This window comes from Thamnophis sirtalis, unplaced genomic scaffold (genome assembly GCF_051295495.1).
Source record: "Thamnophis sirtalis isolate CommonGarterSnake01/CBP01778 unplaced genomic scaffold, rThaSir2_p1.2 scaffold_9, whole genome shotgun sequence".
Classification (NCBI taxonomy): domain Eukaryota; kingdom Metazoa; phylum Chordata; class Lepidosauria; order Squamata; family Natricidae; genus Thamnophis; species Thamnophis sirtalis.
Genome location: NW_028261389.1, coordinates 10360212 through 10383001, shown reverse-complemented (window position 1 = coordinate 10383001; position 22790 = coordinate 10360212). Strand labels below are relative to the sequence as shown.

The 22790-nt window shown below is 44.2% G+C and overlaps 1 protein-coding gene across 2 annotated transcripts in view; it reads left to right on the top strand.

Moving 5' to 3' along the window:
• LOC106555331 (solute carrier organic anion transporter family member 1B3) overlaps positions 1-20323 on the top strand; it is a 38474-nt gene extending 18151 nt beyond the window's left edge. For both annotated transcript variants that reach the window (XM_087722795.1, XM_087722794.1), the window contains exons 7-15: positions 1644-1742; positions 3754-3996; positions 6589-6753; positions 8426-8621; positions 9852-10014; positions 13159-13343; positions 17442-17506; positions 18683-18800; positions 19668-20323. In XM_087722795.1, coding sequence (XP_087578921.1) covers positions 1644-1742; positions 3754-3996; positions 6589-6753; positions 8426-8621; positions 9852-10014; positions 13159-13343; positions 17442-17506; positions 18683-18800; positions 19668-19884 — 1451 coding nt within the window. In that variant the 3' untranslated portion in view covers positions 19885-20323. The remainder of the gene's footprint in view (positions 1-1643; positions 1743-3753; positions 3997-6588; positions 6754-8425; positions 8622-9851; positions 10015-13158; positions 13344-17441; positions 17507-18682; positions 18801-19667) is intronic.
• Positions 20324-22790: the final 2467 nt, after the last annotated feature.

Sequence of the window (22790 nt, the reverse complement as noted above, 5' to 3'; positions counted from 1 at the left end):
TTGTGGCTGGGCAATTCTGAGAGCTGAAGTCCACAAGTCTTTAAAGCTGCTACATTTGGAGACCCTCTGCTCTTGATGGAGGCATTCTTGCAATTCTATTGATTACAAAAGTGGTTTTCCACTGTCTTCTTCCAGGATGTTTCACATTCTTGAGCGGTCTCAAATCCAACTACCAACCACAACCAACCCTGCTTAGCTTCTGAGATAGGTCTCTCTCAGTGATGGCTAATTTTTTCCAGACTGAGTGCCCAAAGCATACGGGCACATGAACCCCCAAACTGCAATGTGGGTGTGGTCCCTGCACATGCACTCCACCCCGTTGCACATGTGCATGTGCCCCCCCCGAATGCATCCAGCCCTGCCACACATGTGCCCCCCTCACACAGACCTGCTTCCTGTGCATGTGCACGCCCCCTGCACATGACATACCCCCACATATGTGCCCTCCTGCCACATTTGCCCTGCCCCTGCATGCCCATGCCCCCTGCATGCACAGCAGAGACATAACCAGCTGGCTGGCAGGAGGTGTGTGCACATGCATGCACAGCGGAGCTGAACTGGGGCAATGGCTCTCGTGCCCACAGGGAGGATGCAGCGTGCCACCTGTGGTTTGCCATCTATCTCTAGAACATTAGCATCTGGTTTTAGGTTCAGAATCAGAGGTGGGTTCTGTTGTGGCCCAGCAGGAGCCGTTGGAGCTGCCACCAGACTCCGACAGCGAGGGGCCCATGAGTCGGCTCTGGAGGATGTGGAGGACCCTGGACAGGGTTCTGACTCCGAGCAGGGCACAGAGAGGTTGTTGGCCACCAGGAGGCGCCTGAGCCTTGGACCAGTGGAGAGGAGACAAGGGAGAGTGATCCAGATGCCAACAGTGAGTTGTTCCTGGATTCCCGGCACCAAAGAGCTAATGGGCGTCAGGAACAGTTGCGCAAGTACAGGAGGTAATTGCACTCAGCTGGTGGTCATTAGGCTCCTCTCCAGACTATAAAAGGACTGCTTGTGCACACGCCCCTTTTGCAGAAGTCAACGCAGGAACTAATGTCAGAGAACATTATTGTGAGCTTGGCAGGCTGGATTGCTGCCACGGCTTATCTGTGCTGGATTGCTGCCCAAGCTTGTCTGTGCCGGTTTTCTGCCAAGGACCTGTCTGTCTGTTAATTAAATGCCGTAACTTATCTTTGGCTCCGAGTGTGTTGGTGTGGGACGAGGGGGGTCAGAACAGGTTCCTACCGGTTTGGCCCTGTTTGGCCAAGTAGGTAGTAACTCAGCCGGACACGTGCCTGAACTGGTTCTATCCTTGGGGCCACCATCTTGATTTTCTGTTCTGCACATGCGCAAAACAATCTTCATTGAAAAAAAATGTATTTCCCCCCTTTTCTAATCTTGTGCACATGGGCAGACCTTTTCAGGTGCAAATGCACACGTGTGCAGAGTAATGCCAGCAGGCACCCACCCCTGTTCAGAAGGGTACTGCTGGCTTTGTAATGAGAAGGAGGAACAAATGTATTCCATGCATATCTGTACAGCTTCCTTATCCATTGCGTCAAATATTAGAAGTGTCCCCTGGAATGGACTAAATAAAACAGCGAAGAATATACATAACATTGGCTGATTTTTCTTCTTCTTCTTCTTCATTATTGCAGGCTTTTTGCACACCTCAGCCATGGTTGGCCCACTCTCTGGCTTCCTCCTGGGATCTGTGTTTGCCAGACTCTACGTGGACATTGGTTTCGTGGACATGGGTAAGATGGAAGAAGAACTAACCAGTTGGCTAGCCTAAGTCAGCTGGCTCTGTAAATCTGGAGTCCAGTGGTGGGTTTCAAAAATTGTTCGAACCTACTCTGTGGGTGTGGCCTCCTTTGTGGGAGTGGCTTGCCGCCCATGTGACTGGATGGGAGTGGCTTGCCGCCCATATGACCGGATATGAAGATGGCAACGACACTTGTCAGAACCACCTTAAATTACCTCCCACACAGCACTGGCATGCATAAGAACATGATGTAAACTTGTTTTTTAAAAGGCATCTTTGGTTTGCGTTAAAACAACTTCAACACACACAATGTTCTGATTGCACCACAAACGCAGTAGTCATCCTTACCTTTCACAGAGGCACTAAGTTTATAAATATGAGCATGATAGTGTAGAATAATCATATCCAAGGACCAGTGGTGGGTTTCAAAAAAAATTTGGAACCTCTTCTGTAGGTGTGGCCTGCTTTCCGGGTCCACTGGGGGAACCTCTTCTAACCGGTTCAGTAGATTTGACGAACTGGTTCTACCAAATAGGTGCGAACTGGTAGGAACCCACCTCTGCTGGAGTCGTTGTATTTGAGAAAGGATACAGTGGAACCAGAAAGGGTACAACTAAAAGCAAACAGAATTCTTAACAGAGAAGAATAGTCCCCTTCTAAATGAGGGGGAAAATATCTCAGAACCATTTGTGGGGGAAAAATCAGCTCAAGGAAAAGGCAGTAAAAGCCATACTTAAAACCAAGATCATTTTTTTCCTCCTTCTTTTACAATCTTAATATACCGGATCACAGTTGAACCCAAGTGCTGGTAGATCCAGGACCAAGGAAAGGAAACAATGGCTTCTCCCATGGATAGCAAAAATACGGAGTTCAGTGCCACCAGATGTGAGGAGGTCAGCTGATTTAGGAGGCTTTAAAAAGGGACTGGACAATTTTATTTATCAAACTGCAATAGCCGTCCATCTCAAGCAAGTGACTTACGGAGATGAGCAGCTACGAATGACTATCAGTCTTAGAAGGTGGAATTTTGCCTCCTGAATTTGCAGTGGTGAGAACTCAATCTCAGTAGAAGTGGGATATTAGGCAGCAGGCAAATCGCTGTCTAACTTTCCTAGAACATATAATAATCGAGTTGGAAGGAATAGAATAGAATAGAAAATTAGAATAGAATAGAAGGATAGGATGGGATGGGATGGGATGGGATGGGATGGGATGGGATAGAATAGAATAGAATAGAATAGAATAGAATAGAATAGAATAGAATAGAATAGAATAGAATAGAATAGAATAACACAGTTGGAAGGGACCATGGAGGTCTTCTAGTCCAACCCCCTGCTTAGGCAGGAAACCCTACGCCACTTCAGACAAATGGTTATCTTCTTAAAAACTCTCAGTATTGGAGCATTCACAACTTCTGGAGGCAAGCTGTTCCACTGATTAATTGTTCTGTCAGGAAATTTCTTCTTAGTTCTAGGTTGCTTCTCCCCTTGATTAGTTTCCATCCATTGCTTCTTGTCCTGCCCTCGGGTGCTTTGGAGAGGCGCTTTGAAATGGGACCTTGGAGGTCTTCTAGTCCAACCTCCTGCTCAAGCAGGAGACCCTATGCCATATCAGACAAATGGTTCTCCAGTCTCTTTTTGAAAGCCTCCAATGATGCCACCACCACAACTTTTGAAGGCAAGCTATCCCGTCCCGTCCTGTCTTATCTCAAAAGATTTGTCCACTTTCTGTCATCTAAAAGTTTCATTCTCTCTTGCAATTGCTTATGCTTGAAGCCCATTTTCATGACGTCTTCTAAATGCTAAGCTCTTCATATTCAGTTCCTTGAGGACACACCCTTGCCTTGTTCTCTTTGCTCCCCTTCCCCTCAAACTTTCAAAAGCCTCTTCCGTGCTGACAGTCACCCTGTTTGTGATTCTGTGAAATGCACACGGACTTGACAAAGCTCCTTGAGACCGACATTCCAGATAATGGAACTCAGCTTTCTCCATTCCTTATTCTAGATACAATAACTATCAGTCCAACTGATTCACGTTGGGTTGGTGCATGGTGGATGGGCTTTTTAATTGCCGGGGTCCTCGCTCTGATTTCTGGAATCCCTTTCTTGTTCCTGCCTAAAAGTCTGGACAAAATGGAGAATGCTGGTATCCAGAAAAGCTTGGATCCCATGGAAAGCAACACTGAAAGTAGCCATGAACAGAAGCCTGATATTCAAGGTGGAATGGCAGACTCTGGACAACTAAATGGTAAGCATTGAAATGATTCAGTTTAGCTGTGGCAGGACTCAACCAAGATCTGGCTTCTACCGTCTTTCCCTAAAAATAAGACAGGGTCTTATTTTCTTTTGACCACCGAAATAAGCGTTTGGCCTTATTTTAAGGGAGGTCTTATTATTTTTGAGGTGCAGGAGGCAGCGAGCGTGGTCACCTCATGGCTGCTGCTGTGTTGCAATATTTTTGGGGAGGGCTTATTTTCAGGGAGGGCTTATTTTAGCACATGCGCTCAAAAGCCCGATTGGGTTTATTATCTGGGGAAGTCTTATTTTTGGGGGAAACAGCTGGGTCAAAATTGGATAAGGACTGTTTTCCACAGTAAGGATGGGAAAATTGATAGGTTTCAAGATCTGTTGTAGCAGGAGAAGAGAAGCTCAAGAGGGGACAATCATGGATGGGGATGAAAGGCACAAGGAGAAGGGCTGAGATATGGAAATCAGAACTTTAGACACAGAGTTAGAGCCACAGCCCTGGCAACCATGATTCCTGGTCTTGGTGTTTCAGACCTTGAGCCAGAGTTTCCCCCACCACCACATAGGGACACTGGCATCTCCATGTAAACTTCCACAGTGCTGGAAGTCACAGGTAGACTGGTATGTCAGTTGCACCCCTTCCTGGATCGGGATGCTCTGTGCACAGTCACTCATGCCCTCGTCCTTTCTCGCTTGGACTACTGTAATGCTCTCTACATGGGGCTGCCCCAGAATGCGGCTGCGCGGGTTATCATGGGGACACCTAGGCGCTCCCATGTTATACCCCTTTTAGGTGGCCTGCACTGGTTGCCAGTTGTCTTCTGGGTGCGATTCAAGGTACTAATTATGACCTTTAAAGCGCTCCATGGCTTAGGCCCAGGGTACCTGCAAGATCCGACAAATGCACGCATGACCAAAGCGCGCCAACCAAACCGCGGCGCTAAAACCGTGACGTCATCAATGCGCCAACAACAGCGCGCCGACAGAACCGCGATTTAAGTTAAGGGTTAGGTTTAGGGTTAGGTTTAGGGTTAGGGTTAGGGTTAGGGTTAGGTTTAAGGTTAGGGTTAGGGTTAAGTTTAGGATAGGGTTAAGTTTAGGATTAGAGTTATGGTTAGGTTTAGGTTTATAGCATGCTTCTGTCGCCACGCTGTTGGCGCTTCAGTGCTCATTTATCGGCGCGCTTTAGAACTCGTGGTTTTGTCACTGCCGTTTAGTCGGGCGCGCTTTTGTCATTCGCCCTTATGTCGGTGAACCCTGCAAGACCACCTACTGCCACCGATAGCCTCCCACCGTCCAGTGCGATCCCACAGAGTTGGCCTCCTTAGGGTGCCGTCGGCCAGACAGTGTCAGCTAGCGACCCCCAGGGGGAGAGCCTTCTCTGTGGGAGCACCTTCCCTCTGGAATGAGCTGCCCCCGGAGCTTCGTATAATCCCCGACCTTCTGGTCCTTCCGACGCGCCCTAAAAAGTTGGCTTTTCCAGCAAGCCGGCCTGGCCTGAACAAAACAAAATAAATTATTGATCATTGTTAATTTTAATTCGATTTTTTTTTTTAAATGTTATCGTCAATTTTAATTGGGTTTGTTTGGGATACTCTATTTAATTATTTTTAACTTTTGTATTGTGTGTTTCTTTTAATGTTGTACGCCGCCCTGAGTCCTTGGGAGAAGGGCAGCATATAAATCTAATTAACCTAAACCTAAACCATAGGCAAGTCTAATCAGCAGCACCCTGACATTGGATATCTGTTCTGACCCAGCCTTAGTAGAACCAAGAAACAGACTCTTTGTCCCCCCAAAAAACCCCTCTTTATTTAGCTCCTGTGAATTACTGGCATTCACCCACTGAAAAATCCAGACAATAGTCCTTCAAAGAGTTAACTTCAGTGACAGACCTTATCAGTTCCTTGCAGTGGTCAGTTCTGGATCCCGTTCCAACTGGTACAGTTGGAATGGGCCCGGCGTCGCCCACATGGATGCGTGCGGTATGTTCACACATGTGCGCAGCATGCGCCTGTGTCGTACCTGCCTGTGATGCCTCCGCAAGCCTTCGTGATGCTCCAGCTGCTTGGCGGAGCATCGCGAAGGTGCTGTATGCACCATGCATGTGCGCGGAAGCGCGGAAGGCTTAAAGGACAGGTAAGGAGCTCAGGCAGGTGGGTGGGCCCTCCAGAGAACTGTACCAGAATGGTACCCAGTACTCCGGGCAGGCTCCAGTATTCCCCCTACCAGGGTGTATTGCCTGCAACTCACCACTGATTCCTTGGGATACTTGCTAGTCGCAAAGCTGTAAATTAAGTTCTGGCAAGGATCTCTGAATCCTGCTAAGCAATTCAAAAGCATGTTCAAAAGCATGCAAATGCGAGTAGATAAATAGGTACCACTTTGGTGGGAAGGTAACAGCATTCCCTGTGCCTTGTCATATAATCATGCTGACCACGTGACCACAGATGCATCTTCGAACAACGGTGGATCCTTCAGCTAAGAAATGAAGAATGAATATATATACCCTGGTATGCCCAAATATGCCCAAATGCATGCATGTATGTATGTATGTAAATATATATTTTCTTTTCCTTTCCCTCTCCCCCAGAGTTCTTCAAGTCCCTGAAGAGGATTTTGGGGAACAAATTGTATTTAATACTATTGTCCTCATCGCTGCTGAAAGCTAGCAGTTTTATTGGTTACATGACTTACCAAGCAAAATACATGGAACAGCAATATGGACTGACAATGTCAAGATCTAATTTTATAACAGGCAAGTCTGTCTCCTCGCTCTGTCTTGTTCTCATTTTTTCTCTTCTTTACACACACATACACACGCACATCTGCTTGTACCACAGCTTCCTAACAGACAAAGTAAATTAAGGAACAATATTGTCACTCAAAAGTGGTGGCGTTTGAGAAATAAACGAGAGAAGCAATTTGTAATAGGTACGTATGCATGTATGTGTGTATGTATGTATGTAAAATAGAATGTAAATTTGATTCTATTTTAAATTTTGTCAATAGTACATACCGGTAATTAATGGATCATGACTCTCCATGATCAGGCATTCAGGCACTGATCATCTCATGTCCGGACTCAATGGTGGGATTCAACATTTTTTACTACTGCTTCTGTGGGCGTGGCTTGATGGGCATGGCTTGGTGGGTGTGGCAGGGGAAGAATACTGTAAAAATTCTCTTCCGATCAGCTAGGACTCGGGAGGCAGAGAATAGATGGGAGCGGGGCCAATCAGAGGTGGTATTTACCGGTTCTGCAAACTGATCAGAACCTGCTGAATACCACCTCTGTCTGGACTACTGCAACACACTCCAGTTGGGGCTAACCTTGAAGAATATTCAGAAATTATAGCTGGCACAGAATGCAGCATTGCATACAGTTTTGGAGGCCCTGAGGGTGACCCATGTAACACCTCTCTTACCCAAGCTGCATTAGTTAAGTGAATCCCTGAAGTTGTTAAGTTAGTAACAACAACATGAGCTGTGATGGCGCAGTGGTTAAAATGCAGTACTGCAGGCTACTTCTGCTGACCGATGGCTGCTTGCAATTTGGCAGTTCAAATCTTACCAGGATCAAGGTTGACTCAGCCTTCCATCCTTCCGAGGTGGGAAAAATGAGAACCCGGATTGTTGGGGGAAAGAGGCTGACTCTGTAAACCTCTCAGAGAGGGCTGTAAAACACTGTGAAGCGGTATATAAGTCTAAGTGCTATCGCTATCGCTAGTAGCACAATTGTTAAGGGAATCTGGCTCCCCCATTAATTTTGCTTGTCATAAGGTCGCAAAAGTTCATCACATGACTTCGGGCCACCGCAATTGCCATAAATATGAACCAGTTGTCAGGCATATGAATTTTGATCACGTGATCATGGGGATGCTCCAATGATTGTAAGTGTGAAAAACGGTCATAAGTCACTTTTTTCAGTTGCCGCTGGAACTTCAAGCAAACTATTGTAAATCAAGGACTCCCTATACTCCTCTTTCCCTCTGTTTGCAACTATGTCTGTGTCTCTCGACTCATAAAGCATTTGTATGTCTGTTATAAGTTGCCATGGTGAGGAAAGTGGGGGAGCGCACCCCACGCATACCTTTGGCTCGAGTCGGATCTCAGATTACTACAGCAGGTGTGTGAGATGGGCACCTCACTGGAGAATGTGATTTATGACACAGACTGAGGGGAAGGAAGAAAAAAGGGCAAAGTTTAGCCATAATTTAAATGAGGTCAGATCTGACTGCAATGGGGTATTGCCAAAATGGTGTTCCTAATAAATGACTGGCTTTCTTTTGAAACTTGGCTTGAAGCTCATGAATTGATTAGGGCATCTTTCGGAAACCTGGCAGTTTCTTTTGCTCATGTTGAGTATCTGATGACAATGGAGGAATGTGACTTTCACCTTCTTTTTGTTTATTTTTTATCTACTTCAGCTGTTGCCATTCTGCCAGTGGTCCTCGTTGGGATGATTTTAGGTGGGTTCATCATGAAAAAGTACAAGCTAGGAATACTTTCTGCTATAAAAATGACATACATAGCATCGTTCCTCGGATTTGCCTTTTCGATTCTGTATCCAATGCTGGGTTGTGACAACCACCCAGTGGCTGGATTGACGGTGACCTATGACGGGTAAGTCAATATGTTGATATGTGTGTGAGTACACATAGGTCTGTAAGCTTGTGGTATGTATGGCATTGATGGTCCTTTGAGAGAACCAAGATACGTTTACATCATGGCTGTAAGCTACTACCAATAGATTCCAGTTAAGGTATCCCATCAGAGATGGCCTTCTTTTCTATTTTTGCATTTCTCACTGGAGGTGGTTTGTGCATTAAGAGGCAATCTCACCTTCCCTCCTGTACATTCTGTTCCCTCCCTCATCTTTTAATCATAATTTTATTGTTTTTATTGTTTTTGAGATATATGTTATGATTTTAATGTTTTATGCTGTATGCCACCCAGAGTTGTTCTGTTATGAGATGGACAGCAAATAAATTAAATAGATTAGATAGATAATAGAAAGATAATAGATGGATGTCTGATGAATGGATGGATGGATGTCTGATGGATGGGTGGATAGAGATAATAGATGGATGGATGGATGGATGGATGGATGGATGGATGGATGGATAGATAGATAGATGATAGATAGATAGATAGATAGATGATAGATAGATAGATATAGATGGATAGATATAGATAGATAGATAGATAGATAGATAGATAGATAGATAGATAGAGATAGATGATAGATAGATAGATAGATAGATTGATAGATGATTGATAGATGATTGATAGATGATTGAGATAGATGATAGAGATAGATAGATAGATGATTGATAGACAATAGATAGATGATTGGTAGAAGATAAATAGATGGATGGATGGACCAATGATGGATAGAGATGATTGATTGATAGATAGATTAGATTAGATTAGATTAGATTAGATTAGATTAGATTAGATTAGATTAGATTAGATTAGATTGATGGATGGATGGATGGATGGATGGATGGATGGATGGATGGATGGATAGATGGACAGACAGGCAGACGGAGGGATGGTTGGAGATGATAGATGATAGATAGATGATGGATGGATGGGTGGGTGGGTGGATGGAGATAAACAGACAGATAAACAGATAGACAGACAGACAGACAGACAGACAGACAGACGAACAGACAAACAGATGAACAGAGGGACAGACACATAGACGGACAGATGGATGGATGGATGGAGATGATAGATAAATGGATGATAGATTATCTTGACCCATTTTGGATGCTTCATATTGAAATTCCTGGAGAACTTTTAAGTGTGCAATTTCCCCTCACACACACACACCTTTTTTTTTTAAAGGAACACAACTGCTCAGAGCCAGCTTTCCTTAGCTTCAGCCTGCAATTCCAACTGCACCTGTGCTACAAGCCAGTGGGATCCTGTTTGTGGGGATAACGGATTCACATATGTCTCAGCCTGTTTTGCTGGGTGCAAAAACATAACCAGATTGAAGAAAGAAACAGTAAGGATGAAAGTGTGACTTGTTCCATGTATATAGCTGGGCTGGAAGCCGAGGAACAAAAAAATGGGAGGCACAAATGAAAGGATTTTGACTTCCTCCCTTTTTCTTTTAAACAAGATAAAACGAAGTCTAAGGCTTACTTTTTAAATTCATACAGCAAGGTTTGAGCCAGTTTGGTCTAGTGGTGAAGGCACCAGTCTAGAAAGTGGGAGACTGTGAGTTCAAGTCCAGCCTTAGCCACGAAAGCCAGCGGGGTGACCTTTGGCCAGTCACTCTCTCTCAGATCAACCCACCTCACAGGACTGTTGTTGTGGGGGAAATAGGAGGAGGAAGGTGTGTTGGATATGTAGAATAGAATAGAATAACAGAGTTGGAAGGGACCTTGGAGGTCTTCTAGTCCAACCCCCTTGCTTAGGCAGGAAACCCTCCACCACTTCAGACAAATGGATATCCAACATCTTCTTAAAAACTCTCAGTTTCGGAGCATTCACAACTTTTGGAGGCAAGTTGTTCCACTGATTAATTCTTCTAACTGTCGGGAAATTTCTCCTTAGTTCTAAGTTGCTTCTCTCCTTGATTAGTTTCCACCCGTTGCTTCTTGTCCTGCCCTCAGGTGCTTTGGAGAACAGCTCGACCCCCTCTTCTTTGTGGCAGCCCTTGAGATATTCGAACACTGAAATCATGTCTCCCCTAGTCCTTCTTTTCATTAAACTAGACATATCCAGTTCCTGCAACCGTTTTTTATATGTTTTGGCCTCCAGTCCCCTAATCATTCTGATATGTTTCACCACCTTGAATTATTTGTAAAAATAATAAAGGCAGGCTAGATAGAAATAAATGAATATGTTTCCACTGCAGTGATTAACAGTAGATATCAGGATCCTTCAAACACCCATAATCAAAGTAAAAATGTCATCAAGTCAACTCCCATAAAGAGCAACAACAGTGTGATATATTAGAAATGTAATAAATTTAGAAATGCTTTCCATTTTTTCTGGGATGTTTATTTCAATTTCCCAATCTACTTATAGCTCCAGGATTTCTTACTGAATGTTGAATGTTTAACATTCAACATTCAACAAATAAACACAAACATTTCTTACTCAATCAACCACACTATGGGCCTTTGTGCAACTGTGGGTTGCGCACCAGTTAAGCCCTTTCCTCGACTGGCAATCCCTACTCACAGTCACTCATCCCCATCTCATTTCCTGTCTTGACTATTGCAATTCGCTCTATATGGGGCTGCCTTGAAGAGCATCCGGAACAAGGGTTGGTTCCGGATTCTGTTAGTGCCGGTTTGCTCAGGAATGTGCTTCGGGCATGCACGCGCTTGATGCGTGCTTCGTGCTCATGCACAGTAGTGAAAAAAATTGCTTCTGCACATGTGCAAAAACAAAAAACGAGATTGCGGTGCCTACGGCGCCGCCGATAGAATGGGTTTGGAGGCATGTTCGGCCGAATTACTACCTACTCGGCCGAACCGGTCCGAACCGGTAGGAACCCAACTGGGATCCGAAAGCTCCAGTTGGTGCAAAATGCAGTGTCATTAGAACTAGACTAGGGGTGTCAAACCTGATTTCCTGGAGGGTCGCATCAGGGTTGTGTTTGACCTCGGCAGGGATAGGGGGCATGGCCATCTCAATATAACTCATCTCACCCCCTCCCCCAAGGCTCCATTTTTGCTGCGACGGCCTCCTCCAGCGCTCTACCAGCGAAAACGGAGCTCGGGAGGGCCATGCGCGACCTTCCTGAGTTCCGTTTCCTCTGGCAGAGTGTGCAGGAGGCCATTACAGCCAAAAATGGAGCTTGGGAGAGCCGCGTGTGGCCCTCCCAAACTCTGTTTTCACTGGCAGAAGCACCGTGGGCTGATCTGGGCCCCGGGCCTTGAATTTGACACCCTGCTTGAGCCAAGGTGGCGCAGTGGTTAAATGCAGCACTGCAGGCTACTGCTAGATCAGCAGTTCAGCGGTTCAAATCTCACCGGCTCAGGGTTGACTCAGCCTTCCATCCTTCCGAGGTGGGTAAAATGAGGACCCAGATTGTTGGGGGCAATATGCTGACTCTCTGTAAACCGCTTAGAGAGGCCTGAAAGGCCTATGAAGCGGTATATAAGTCTACTGCTATTGCTATTGCTCTACACCAGTGGTAGTCAACCTGATCCCTACTGCCCACTAGTGGGCGTTCCAGCTTGCGTGGTGGGCGGTAGGGGTTTTGTCCAATACTGAAGCACTTTCCTTTTTTAAAAAATTTAATTGATTTTTTAAAAAAGTGTCATAGCATTATTTAAAATTTTTCATTAGGTTTTCATAAAATCACCATTACTGTGGAACTGGTGGGCGGTCAGAAAATTTTACTACTAACAGAGATACAAAAGTGGGCGGTAGGTATAAAAATGTTAACTACCCCTGGCCTAGACCATCAAAGAGATGCATTCATACTGATTTTACAGTGGTAGAGAGTAACTTGATTCTGCATCTAATAACGGCAGCAAGACTGTTGGTGGCGCAATACTGGAAGAAGGAAGACTTGCCTACAATCCAAGAATGGACATTGAAAGTCACAAACTTACCCGAGATGGCTAAAATATCAGCATATATTAAAGATCACTCAAATGAGAGATATAAATGAGACTGGAAAAAATGGATTGACTATATACAAAATAAATATGGGACCAAGAAATTCCAGTTAGCCTATGCTTAAGATCAGAAATGATTTAAATTGTTTAAAGTTAGTTCAGCAAGAAGAAGCTAAGGTCAATGTAAAATGTCATTAATTTCTTTATTTCTTTTTGCTCAATAGATTTTAGACTGTGTTTGTTAAAAATCCATACCATGTACGGGTTCTGGGAAGTCGGGGGGGGAGGAGGAGGGGGGTTGGGGGGGAGGGTGGAGGGAGGGAGGGGTATGCATTAGGTTAGACAAGAATTTGGTGGTAAACTAGAATTATTTTGACATACAAAAAATTGTACTTCAGTGTCTTACTGATTGAGGAATGATGAAATGTTTGTTTTAAAAGAAATAAAACTTTTGAACATAAAAAAAAAATTCAGAAAAAAAAAGAGATGCATTCATCATATGTTTCCATTTCATAACTGGAATGATGTGATATGCCCTTTATTGTTCCATATGTTTTCCCTTATAGGTTTTTCACAACTGTAGCTGCATTGAGAAAGCAGGTGCTTTGTGGAAGAATTCTTCAGCGGTGTTGGGTGAATGCCAAAGAAGTGATGAGTGCTCGAAGAAATTTATTTTTTACACCATTGTCAAAGCTTTGAGCTCCTTTATGTACTCACTGAGTAATGTTCCTATGTACGTGCTCTTTATCAGGTAAGGAATGAGTTAAGTCAGGGGTGGGGAACGACGGCCCTTTGATGACTTGTGGACTTCAACTCCTAGAATTCCTGAATTCTGGGAGCTGGAGTCCACGTCATAAAAGGGCCGTGATTCCCCACCTCTGAGTTAGGTAAGTAGCCAATAAGGGTTCACCGACAAATGCGCGCCCGACAAATGCGTGCCGACAAAACCGCCGGGACAAAACGGCGACGTCAAAAATGCGCCCACTAAAGCGCATCGACAAATGCACGCAGACAAAAGCGCGACATCGAAAACAACATGAAAACAACATGAAAACAACGTTAACAACGTTAACAATCTTAACCCTAACTCTTACCCTAACCCTTATCCTAACCCTTACCCTAACCCTTACCCTAACCCTTACCCTAACCCTAACCCTAACCCTTACCCTTACCCTAACCCTAACCCTAACCCTAACCCTAACCCTAACACTAATCCTTACCCTAGCCCTTACCCTAACCCTTACCCTAGCCCTTACCCTAACCCTAACCCTAACCCTAACCCTTACCCTAACCCTAACCCTTACCCTAACCCTTACCCTAACCCTAACCCTAACGCTAATCCTTACCCTAACCCTTACCCTAACCCTAACCCTTACCCTAGCCCTTACCCTAACCCTAACCCTAACCCTAACCCTAACCCTAACCCTAACCCTTACCCTAACCCTTACCCTAACCCTTACCCTAGCCCTTACCCTAACCCTAACCCTTACCCTTACCCTAACCCTTACCCTAACCCTTACCCTAACCCTAACCCTTACCCTCACCCTAACCCTAACCCTAACCCTTACCCTTACCCTAACCCTTACCCTAACCCTAACCCTAACGCTAATCCTTACCCTAACCCTCACCCTAACCCTTACCCTAACCCTAACCCTTACCCTAGCCCTTACCCTAACCCTAACCCTTACCCTTACCTTTACCCTTACCCTTACCCTAACCCTTACCCTAACTCTAACCCTAACCCTTACCCTAACCCTTACCCTAACCCTTACCCTAACCCTAACCCTAACGCTAATCCTTACCCTAACCCTTACCCTAACCCTTACCCTAACCCTAACCCTTACCCTAACCCTTACCCTAGCCCTTACCCTAACCCTAACCCTTATCCTAACCCTTACCCTAGCCCTTACCCTAACCCTTACCCTAAACCTAACCCTTACCCTAACCCTTACCCTAACCCTAACCCTAACGCTAATCCTAACCCAAAGCCCCTAATCGCGCTTTTGTGGGTGCGGTTTTGTCGGCACGCTTCAATGGGCGCACTTTCAATGTCGCTGTTTTGTTGCGGCGGTTTTGTCGACGCACATTTGTCGGGCACACATTTGTCTGGCATGCATTTGATGGGTCACGGCCAATAAGACAGCATAATTACTTAAGATTCCATCCAGATGTTTTTTTAATTAAAAGGAAAAAAAATGAAACAATGAAAATAAATGTATCCTAGAAACCTATGAATATTTAAGCATTCCATCTATTCCTTAGGCTATTTCAATGACATCTTTCCAAACAATTATGTTGTAGTCTCTGCTTTTTAGTGAAGAGATAACAATGGAGGAAAACATGTTGCACTGTGTCTATCCAAGTCAACTATTTTTATGGTTCCTTTTATTTTTTTTACAAAAGACAGAGGTGAATATTTCTTAAAATAATTCCTCCTCGTGTCTATCTAATCTTCTATTTCCCCCATAAAACCCTGTAGGGTATATTTATGCAGTATAGAGAAATCTTAATGTTTAACCTATGAGACTACAAGTTCTATCTTCCATAATCATTCGTTGCTGCTGATTGAGGCTGCTGGTGAAGCAGGATCTGAATGCCCGTAGCTTCACTACGCTTTAATGTGAATAGAATTTTATCCACTTTTGTTTTCAATACAACGGGAGAGAAGAAGTCAGAAATTGTCTAAGACAATTAAGATTTTGTTTGAGTGGGGGGGAGCTGTGAAAATCTATCTGCTCTGCAAATCTTTCCAGTTCTGATTGTATGGAGTGAGAGGGAATCACACAATAATATTCACTATTCCAATGCACATTGCTCAATTAGCATCATACTATGCAGAGGTGTGTTTCACATAATTTTACCACTGGTTCGCTGTGCACCAAAACTGTGAACATGTGTATTTGCTTCGTGAGCACTTGTGTCTTCCACGCATGTGCTTTGCTCCTGCGCGCGGCTTGCACACATGTGCACAGCTTGGTTCCACCACAAAACTGCGTTCGACTAAAGGGCGCTCGACGAAACCGCGTAGCTGCCGTCATCACAGCGCGACAACAGCACGGAGAAAAAAGCACGCTGTAAACGCTAAACCTAAAATTAACACCTAAACCTAACCCCCCTAAACCTAATCCTAAACCTAACCCTAAACCTAATCCTAACCCTTAACCTAACCCTAACCCTAACCCTAACCCTTAACCTAACCCTAACCCTAACCCTAACCCTAACCCTAACCCTAACCCTAACCCTAACCCTAACCCTAACCCTAACCCTTAACCTAACCCTAAACCTAACCCTAAACCTAAACCTAAACCTAAACCTAACCCTAAACCTAACCCTAAACCTAACCCTAATCCTAACCCTAAACCTAACCCTAAACCTAACCCTAAACCTAACCCTTACCTTAACTTGAATCGGCTTGCTTTCAAAGCGCTATGTAAAGCGCCCTTTCTCCGCGCTCGCTGTTGTCACCCTGTTGATGACGTCAGCGACGCGGTTTAATCGGGCGCGCTTTAGTCGAGCGCGGTTTTGTCGTGCCACGGCACAGCTTAGAAAAGGTGGCTAAATAAGATGGCATAGAGCCTGGGTGGGTAGGTGGGTGGGCAGGAGTGGCCGCAGGTCACCACTAACGGTTCGCCCGAACTGGTCCAAGTCAGCTGAATACCACCACTGATACTATGGAAACTGAAGTAAGTGGGAAACACCTTTTGCACATATTTGGTCTTTGGTCCATTGAGTCTAGCATCATCAGCTTTGATTGGCTATGTCTATCCAGGAACATAGAGGAGGATTTTTCTGATATCTATCAGAATAGAGCTGGAAGGGACCTTGGAGGTCTTCTACCCCAACCCCCTGTTCAAGTAGGAGACCCTGTACAACTTGAGAGAAGGGGATAGCTGACCATTTCATAATCTCATTGTCAGCGTTCCAAATATCATGCAGAATTAAATCAGAGTCGAAGGCAAAACTATGCTTAAAGTTCCAATTTAATAAGGCAGGCATGTTGGCATCGTGCTGTGGGGTTTCCAACTCTGGAAGTTACATCAGAATCCCATCCAGTTAAAAGTTCATGATCTTGCCCCCACACCCACAGTCCATCACATGGTCCAATCTTCTTCATCCACGCTGGCATCCACGCCTAACTGCTTCCGGTCAGGTGTAAAGGTTTGGGAGACAAAAGACGACCTTGAGCTTCTAGGAAGGAATTTTTTATTTTGAAAACAACACATTCTACCCCTTGCTAACCCCCCCCCCCTTAATAAGACTGTGGCAGGCCAAAGATTCTTAAAGGAACCGCTGCAGGCCTGACACTCATCTTTTTCACTGAAGTTGCCAGGAATTGAACCTGAACTTTTCAACATTCACAAGGCATATTACACTCTAAATGCCCTCATTCTTCTTGTCCCAGTTGTCACAGCTTTGGTCTGGCCATAATGGCCGTCGTCTCTACTGCCGGTCAGGAGGCTTTCTTTGCATCAAGCAAGGAAATTGTCGTTTCCTTGCGATCGACAAAGAGTCCCTCCTATCTTCACCACCCCTTCACGGTGGCTTTGGCCCCATAGGGCCTCCTGGCAAGCAGATATCGGCTGGGTTTCACAGAGCCCTGGTAGCCATGTCCATCCCACTGTGAAGCCAACTGATCAATCACTAAATGTCCTCATTCTTAATCCTACCAATATACCAACTGCTTTGTGGAATTGCTTTGTGTCAATCTGAGCACAGCAACAGGAATGAAAAATATATAAGGGATTCATCTCTATCAGTGAACCTATTTGTAACATGAAGCCCATTTATAGATTTTTGGCAAACCCTATAGAAGCACGATTACTAGTATGGTTGATTTGTTCTTTGTTAGATCTCTACCTCAAGACCTGAAATCATTGGGAGTTGGACTCATGATGCTTGCGATAAGATCATTGGGTAAGAAAGACCATTCTGATTACATGGGATATTATTGGACACTTTCTTCAAGATTTTCTGACACACTGCTTGTCAGAGTTCCAAATATCATGCAGAATTAAATCAGAGTCCAAGGCAGAGCTACCCTTAAAGTTCCAATTTAATAAGACAGACAAGTTTGCAACGGCTGTGGAAACCCAAATCTGAACTTCCTGGGATTCCACCCAGTTGAAAGTTCATGATCTTATCCCCACACCCATAAATCCATCCCATGGTCCAATCTTCTTTGCCCACGCTGGCATCTCCACCCAGCTGCTTCCGGTCAGGTGCAGAGGTGTGTAGACAAAAGATGACCTTGGGTTTCTAGAAAAGAATGACAACAACACATTCCACAATTCTACCCCTTTCTATTCCCCCCTCCAACTATTACACTAATGAAACAGCATAATGAAATAATAGAGAGTGTGGCAAGCCAATGTTCCTAAAAGGAATATAACTGCAGGCCTGACACTGATATTGCTTGGAGTATGAGAAAATAATTACGAAAGAAAGGCATGCTGTGGTTATATAAGAAATAACTGATTAGATTATTTTCAGTTAAATTAATTGGCATCAGTTTCCTACCAATTACAATCTACCTACTACAACCATTAACCACATGGCTCTGAAAAATCCCTAGTATGGCATGAAAATACAGGTAGTCCTTGACTTACAACCACATTTCTCTTAAGTGAGACATTCATTAAGTGAACTTGGTCCATTTTATGATCTTTCTTGCTACATTGTTAAGTGAGTCACTGCAGTTGTTAAGTTAGTGACACGGTTGTTAAGTGAATCTGGTTTCCTCGTTGACTTTGCTTGCTAGAAGGTCACAAAAGAGGGTCACATGGACACCAGGACATTTCAACCGTCATAAATACGAACTGGCTGCCAAGTATCCAAATTTTGATCATATGACCATGGAGATGCTACAGTGGTTGTAGGAGTGAAAAATGGTCGTAAGTCACTTTTTTTCATTGCTGTTGTAACTTTGAACAGTTACTAAATGAATGATTGTAAGTTGAAGGCTACCTGTATTCATACATGGGCATATCTTATCCTATTTCTGCTGTCAACCCATCCAGGAAAATGACTGAAGAATGCTTTTGAAGTGATGAGTTAATATTATATATATGTTTCCTGTTCAATACCATCTAGGTGGAATTCTAGCCCCAGTTTATTTTGGTGCAGTGATTGACATGACTTGCTTGAAGTGGGGCAGTAACCCTTGTGGCCAAAAAGGATCCTGTAGGATATATGATGCAGTACAATACAGGTGAGTCCTCCTGCAATCCCATGGCTTCTGAGAAAGCCATAAAAATGGATTTCCAAATTACCATATTTTTCGGAGTATAAGATGCACTTTTCCCCCTTAAAAGAGGGTGAAAATTTGGGTGCGTCTTATACCCCGAATGTAGCCCTGCCCAACTGCCAGCCCCCATCCTTTGGCCTCTGCCTCCCAGCAATTTGCCTCCTTGAATCAAACAGCAAACAGCCTGTTTCAGTTTCAGCTTCAGCACAGCCTGATTAGCACAAGCAGCTGATTATCAGTTGGATCAGCCTCCTGACCATCAGCTGTTTCAGGCAGCAGGGATTGCCATTGACTATTGCCCCTCCCCGCGCCCCCCATTTTAGGCCTATGTGTGTCCTATTTTTGGCCTCCACACACCCCATTTTCTGCCCATTCCCATCCCCGCCACCAGAAAATGGAGTAAACGGAGGCCGAAAACAGTGCGAGCAGAGGCGGCAATAGACTATGGCAATTTCTGCAGCTTGAAACAGCTGATCGTCAGGAGTCTGATCCATCCAAAAATCAGCTGTTTGTGCTAATCAGGCTGTGCTGAAATTGAAATGGGCTGTTTGCTGCAAGGCAGATTTTTTGTTCATGTTTTCCTTCCCAAAAGCAAGGTGCGTCTTATACTTCGGAGCGTCTTATAATCTGAAAAATACGGTAAGTTAATGCAGTGGCCACACTTAGATGACAGGAGTTCCAGCCAGACAATAGACTTTCCCAAGCGATAATTCCCGTGGCAATTAATATCGATGCAAAACTCTCACGGATCATCCAAATGGGCTGTGTTCCAGGTAGCCACCAAGATTCACAATTGGCTCACCAGCACATTTTTTTCCCCTCCTTGCACAGGTATTCCTTCTACGGTCTAATAGCTGCCTTGAGAGTGCCGTCTTATCTGCTGGGTTTCCTCTTCTACCTGCTTACGAAGAAAAGCCTTAGAGAGCAAGAGGCCAAGGAGGCTGAAAACGAATGCAAAGAAGAGGCCCTTCTGAATGAAGAGATAAAACTAACGGGCACCGAACTTTCAGCACGTCGTTCAGATGCAGACATGAATACCTGCCTCTAGCCAAGCGAACGGAGCACAGACCAAGGGTAGAGGACAAAGGACTGTAAGAACCTGCCAAAATGTTCCTTGCAACTCTTAGAACCACCGCTGGCTGTAGCCGCTGAAAAATGGCGGCGTTGCTTCCCAGTCACTTTCGAGAAGGAGAGTTGCCCCATTAAGGCTAATCAGTATTCCTTCGGTAGTCCAAGTCCCCCCCCCCAAAAAAAAGTATTTGTTTCTCCTGCCCTTTTACAAAGCGGAACTTTGAAAGGCAAAGAAGCCCCCGTTTTGTGCGGTCTTATGAAAAAAGAAATTATGACACCTGGATCATTGGTTGCACCAAAGTACTGGTAATATTGAATTCTGGAACGGATACAAAAGATAATTTGTACCCTCAGTTTGAAACCTTTCTGCTTCGATTTTGCAGTTCCTCTCTCCAAAAATAAATAAATAAAAACTCTGATAGCATTTTATGGGGGGAGGGGCTGAGAAGGGGAGGAAGGAAAGAAGGACGGAAAAAAGAAAGGAAGGAAGGAAGGAAGGAAGGAAGGAAGGAAGGAAGGAAGGAAGGAAAGAATGGGAAGGAAGGAAAGAAAGGGAAAAAAGAAAGAAGGGGAAGAAGGGAGGAAGGGAGGAAAGAAGAAAGAGAAAGAAAAAGAAAGAAAGCAGAGGGGAAGGAAGGATGGAAAGAAAGAAAGGGAAAAGAGAAAGAAGGGGAAGAAGGGAGGAAGAGAAAGAAAAAGAAAGAAAGAAAGAAAGAAAGAAAGAAAGAAAGAAAGAAAGAAAGAAAGAAAGAAAGAAAGAGGAGGGGAAGAAAGGAAGGAAAGAAAGAAAGGGGAAAAAGAAAGAAGGGGAAGAAGGGAGGAAGGAAGAAAGAGAGAAAGAAAGAAAGAAAGAAAGAGGAGGGGAAAGAAGGAAAGAAAGAAAGAAAGAAAGAAAGGGAAAAGAGGAAGAAGGGAAGAAGGAAGGAAGAGAAAGAAAAAGAAAGAAAGAAAGAAAGAAAGAAAGAAAGAGGAGAGGAAGGAAGGAAGGAAGGAAGGGAAGAAAGAAAGGGAAAAAAGAAAGAAGGAGAAGAAGGGAGGAAGGGAGGAAGGAAGAAAGAAAAAGAAAAAGAAAGAAAGAAAGAGGAGGAAAAGGAAAGAAAGAAAGAAAGAAAGAAAGAAAGAAAGAAAGAAAGAAAGAAAGAAAGAAAGAAAGAAAGAAAGAAAGAAGGGGAAGAAGGGAGGAAGGAAGAAAGAAAGAAAAAGAAGGAAAGAAAGAAAGAAAGGGAAAAAGAAAGAAGGGGAGGAAGGGAGGAAGGAAGAAAGAGAAAGAAAAAGAAAGAAAGAGAAAGAAAGAAGGAAAGAAAGAAAGAAAGAAAGAAAGAGGAAGGACGGGAAGCAAGGAAGGAAGGAAGGAAGGAAAACCCTTAAGTTCAGTGGTGGGTTCATACCGGTTCAGAACAGTTCAGTCGAATCGGTAGTGGTTTGGTGGCCTGGCCTGTTGGACCCAGCAGCAACTCAGGCCTGCCACGCCCCTGAACTGCTTCTCCGGGCACTGATGAGAGTTGTACTCCAGCAGCATTTCTGGAAGATCACAGATCTCCCATCCCTATTATAAAACTGCTGAATAAATGCCCCAGTAGGTTTAGTAATTAGTAATGTAAAAAAAAAAAAGATGTGATAAACTAATACTTGAAACTCATCTCTAACCATGATCTTATACGTATAAATCTGCTTTCTTTTAAAGCTACACAATGATTTCACCTGTTCATGGGGCATTCCTTCCATTTTTGTCCTAAAAAAGAAGAAGAGGCACTTCCTATTGCGTCACCCCACCCTCCCCAATTAACAAGGAAGAAATAAAAAATACTTGAAAGCTGACCCTTCCTTTATTTGAAGGCTACTCTATTTTGAGGGCTTTTAGCAGGTTGCAGTAAATGTACCCAGGAAATTAAAGTATTTCTTGATGGAAGGCAGAGCTGTTCCCACAATGCACAATTAAATGGTGTCATATATATAAAGGTATGATTTCTCATCACTCTAATGAGACAACATTATCGCTGCTGAAAATGTCAGGGCTGGGGGGAGAGTCAAACCAGAAAATCAGCTGTCTAAAATTACTCTCTGAGAACGTCTTTGTTAATTTTTTGCAACAGATTCATTAGCAAAGGATGTTGAAGTCGCCGCCATTTTGGAATCTCAATTTTCACCCCCACTCCGGTACAAACAGTTTCCCCAAATCTTTCTTCTCTCTATAGCCAGGTTCCCGTGGTGGGTTTCAATTTATTTTATTACTGGTTCGCTCATGTGTGCGCAATGCTTCTGCACATGCACAAAAGCATCTGGGCGCATGGGTGGAGCCTTTTGCTGCCACCACTACCAGTTTGCCCAATCTGGAGCAAACCAGCAGAAACCCACCTCTGCCAGGTTCATGTAGCAATAGCAATAGCAGTTAGACTTATATACCGCTTCATAGGGCTTTCAGCCCTCTCTAAGCGGTTTACAGAGTCAGCATATTGCCCCCAATAATCCGGGTCCTCATTTTACCCACCTCGGAAGGATGGAAGGCTGAGTCAACCTTGAGCCGGTGAGATTTGAACCGCCGAACTTCAGCTAGCAGTCAGCTGAAGTGGCCTGCAGTACTGCACTCTAACCACTGCGCCACCTGGGCTCCTTATGAACCATAAACTACTGTGTGAAAACCACAAGCTATTGTGTGAAAACTATTTTGTGGAAACCAAATTATAAATTAACAAGGGGAGGTTAGTTTATAATTTACACAATCATTTCTGTAGGACAAATTGAAATTAAACTCCTTTGTAATCTACGGATCAGTGTGTTGTGTAAACGCAGCTGAAGTCTCTCTTAAGTTACTAAGTGAAAAAAGGTGAAAACAGCTGTAAACTCATTAAAAGGCTAAACAATGAAGTGATAGAAACCAAAAAC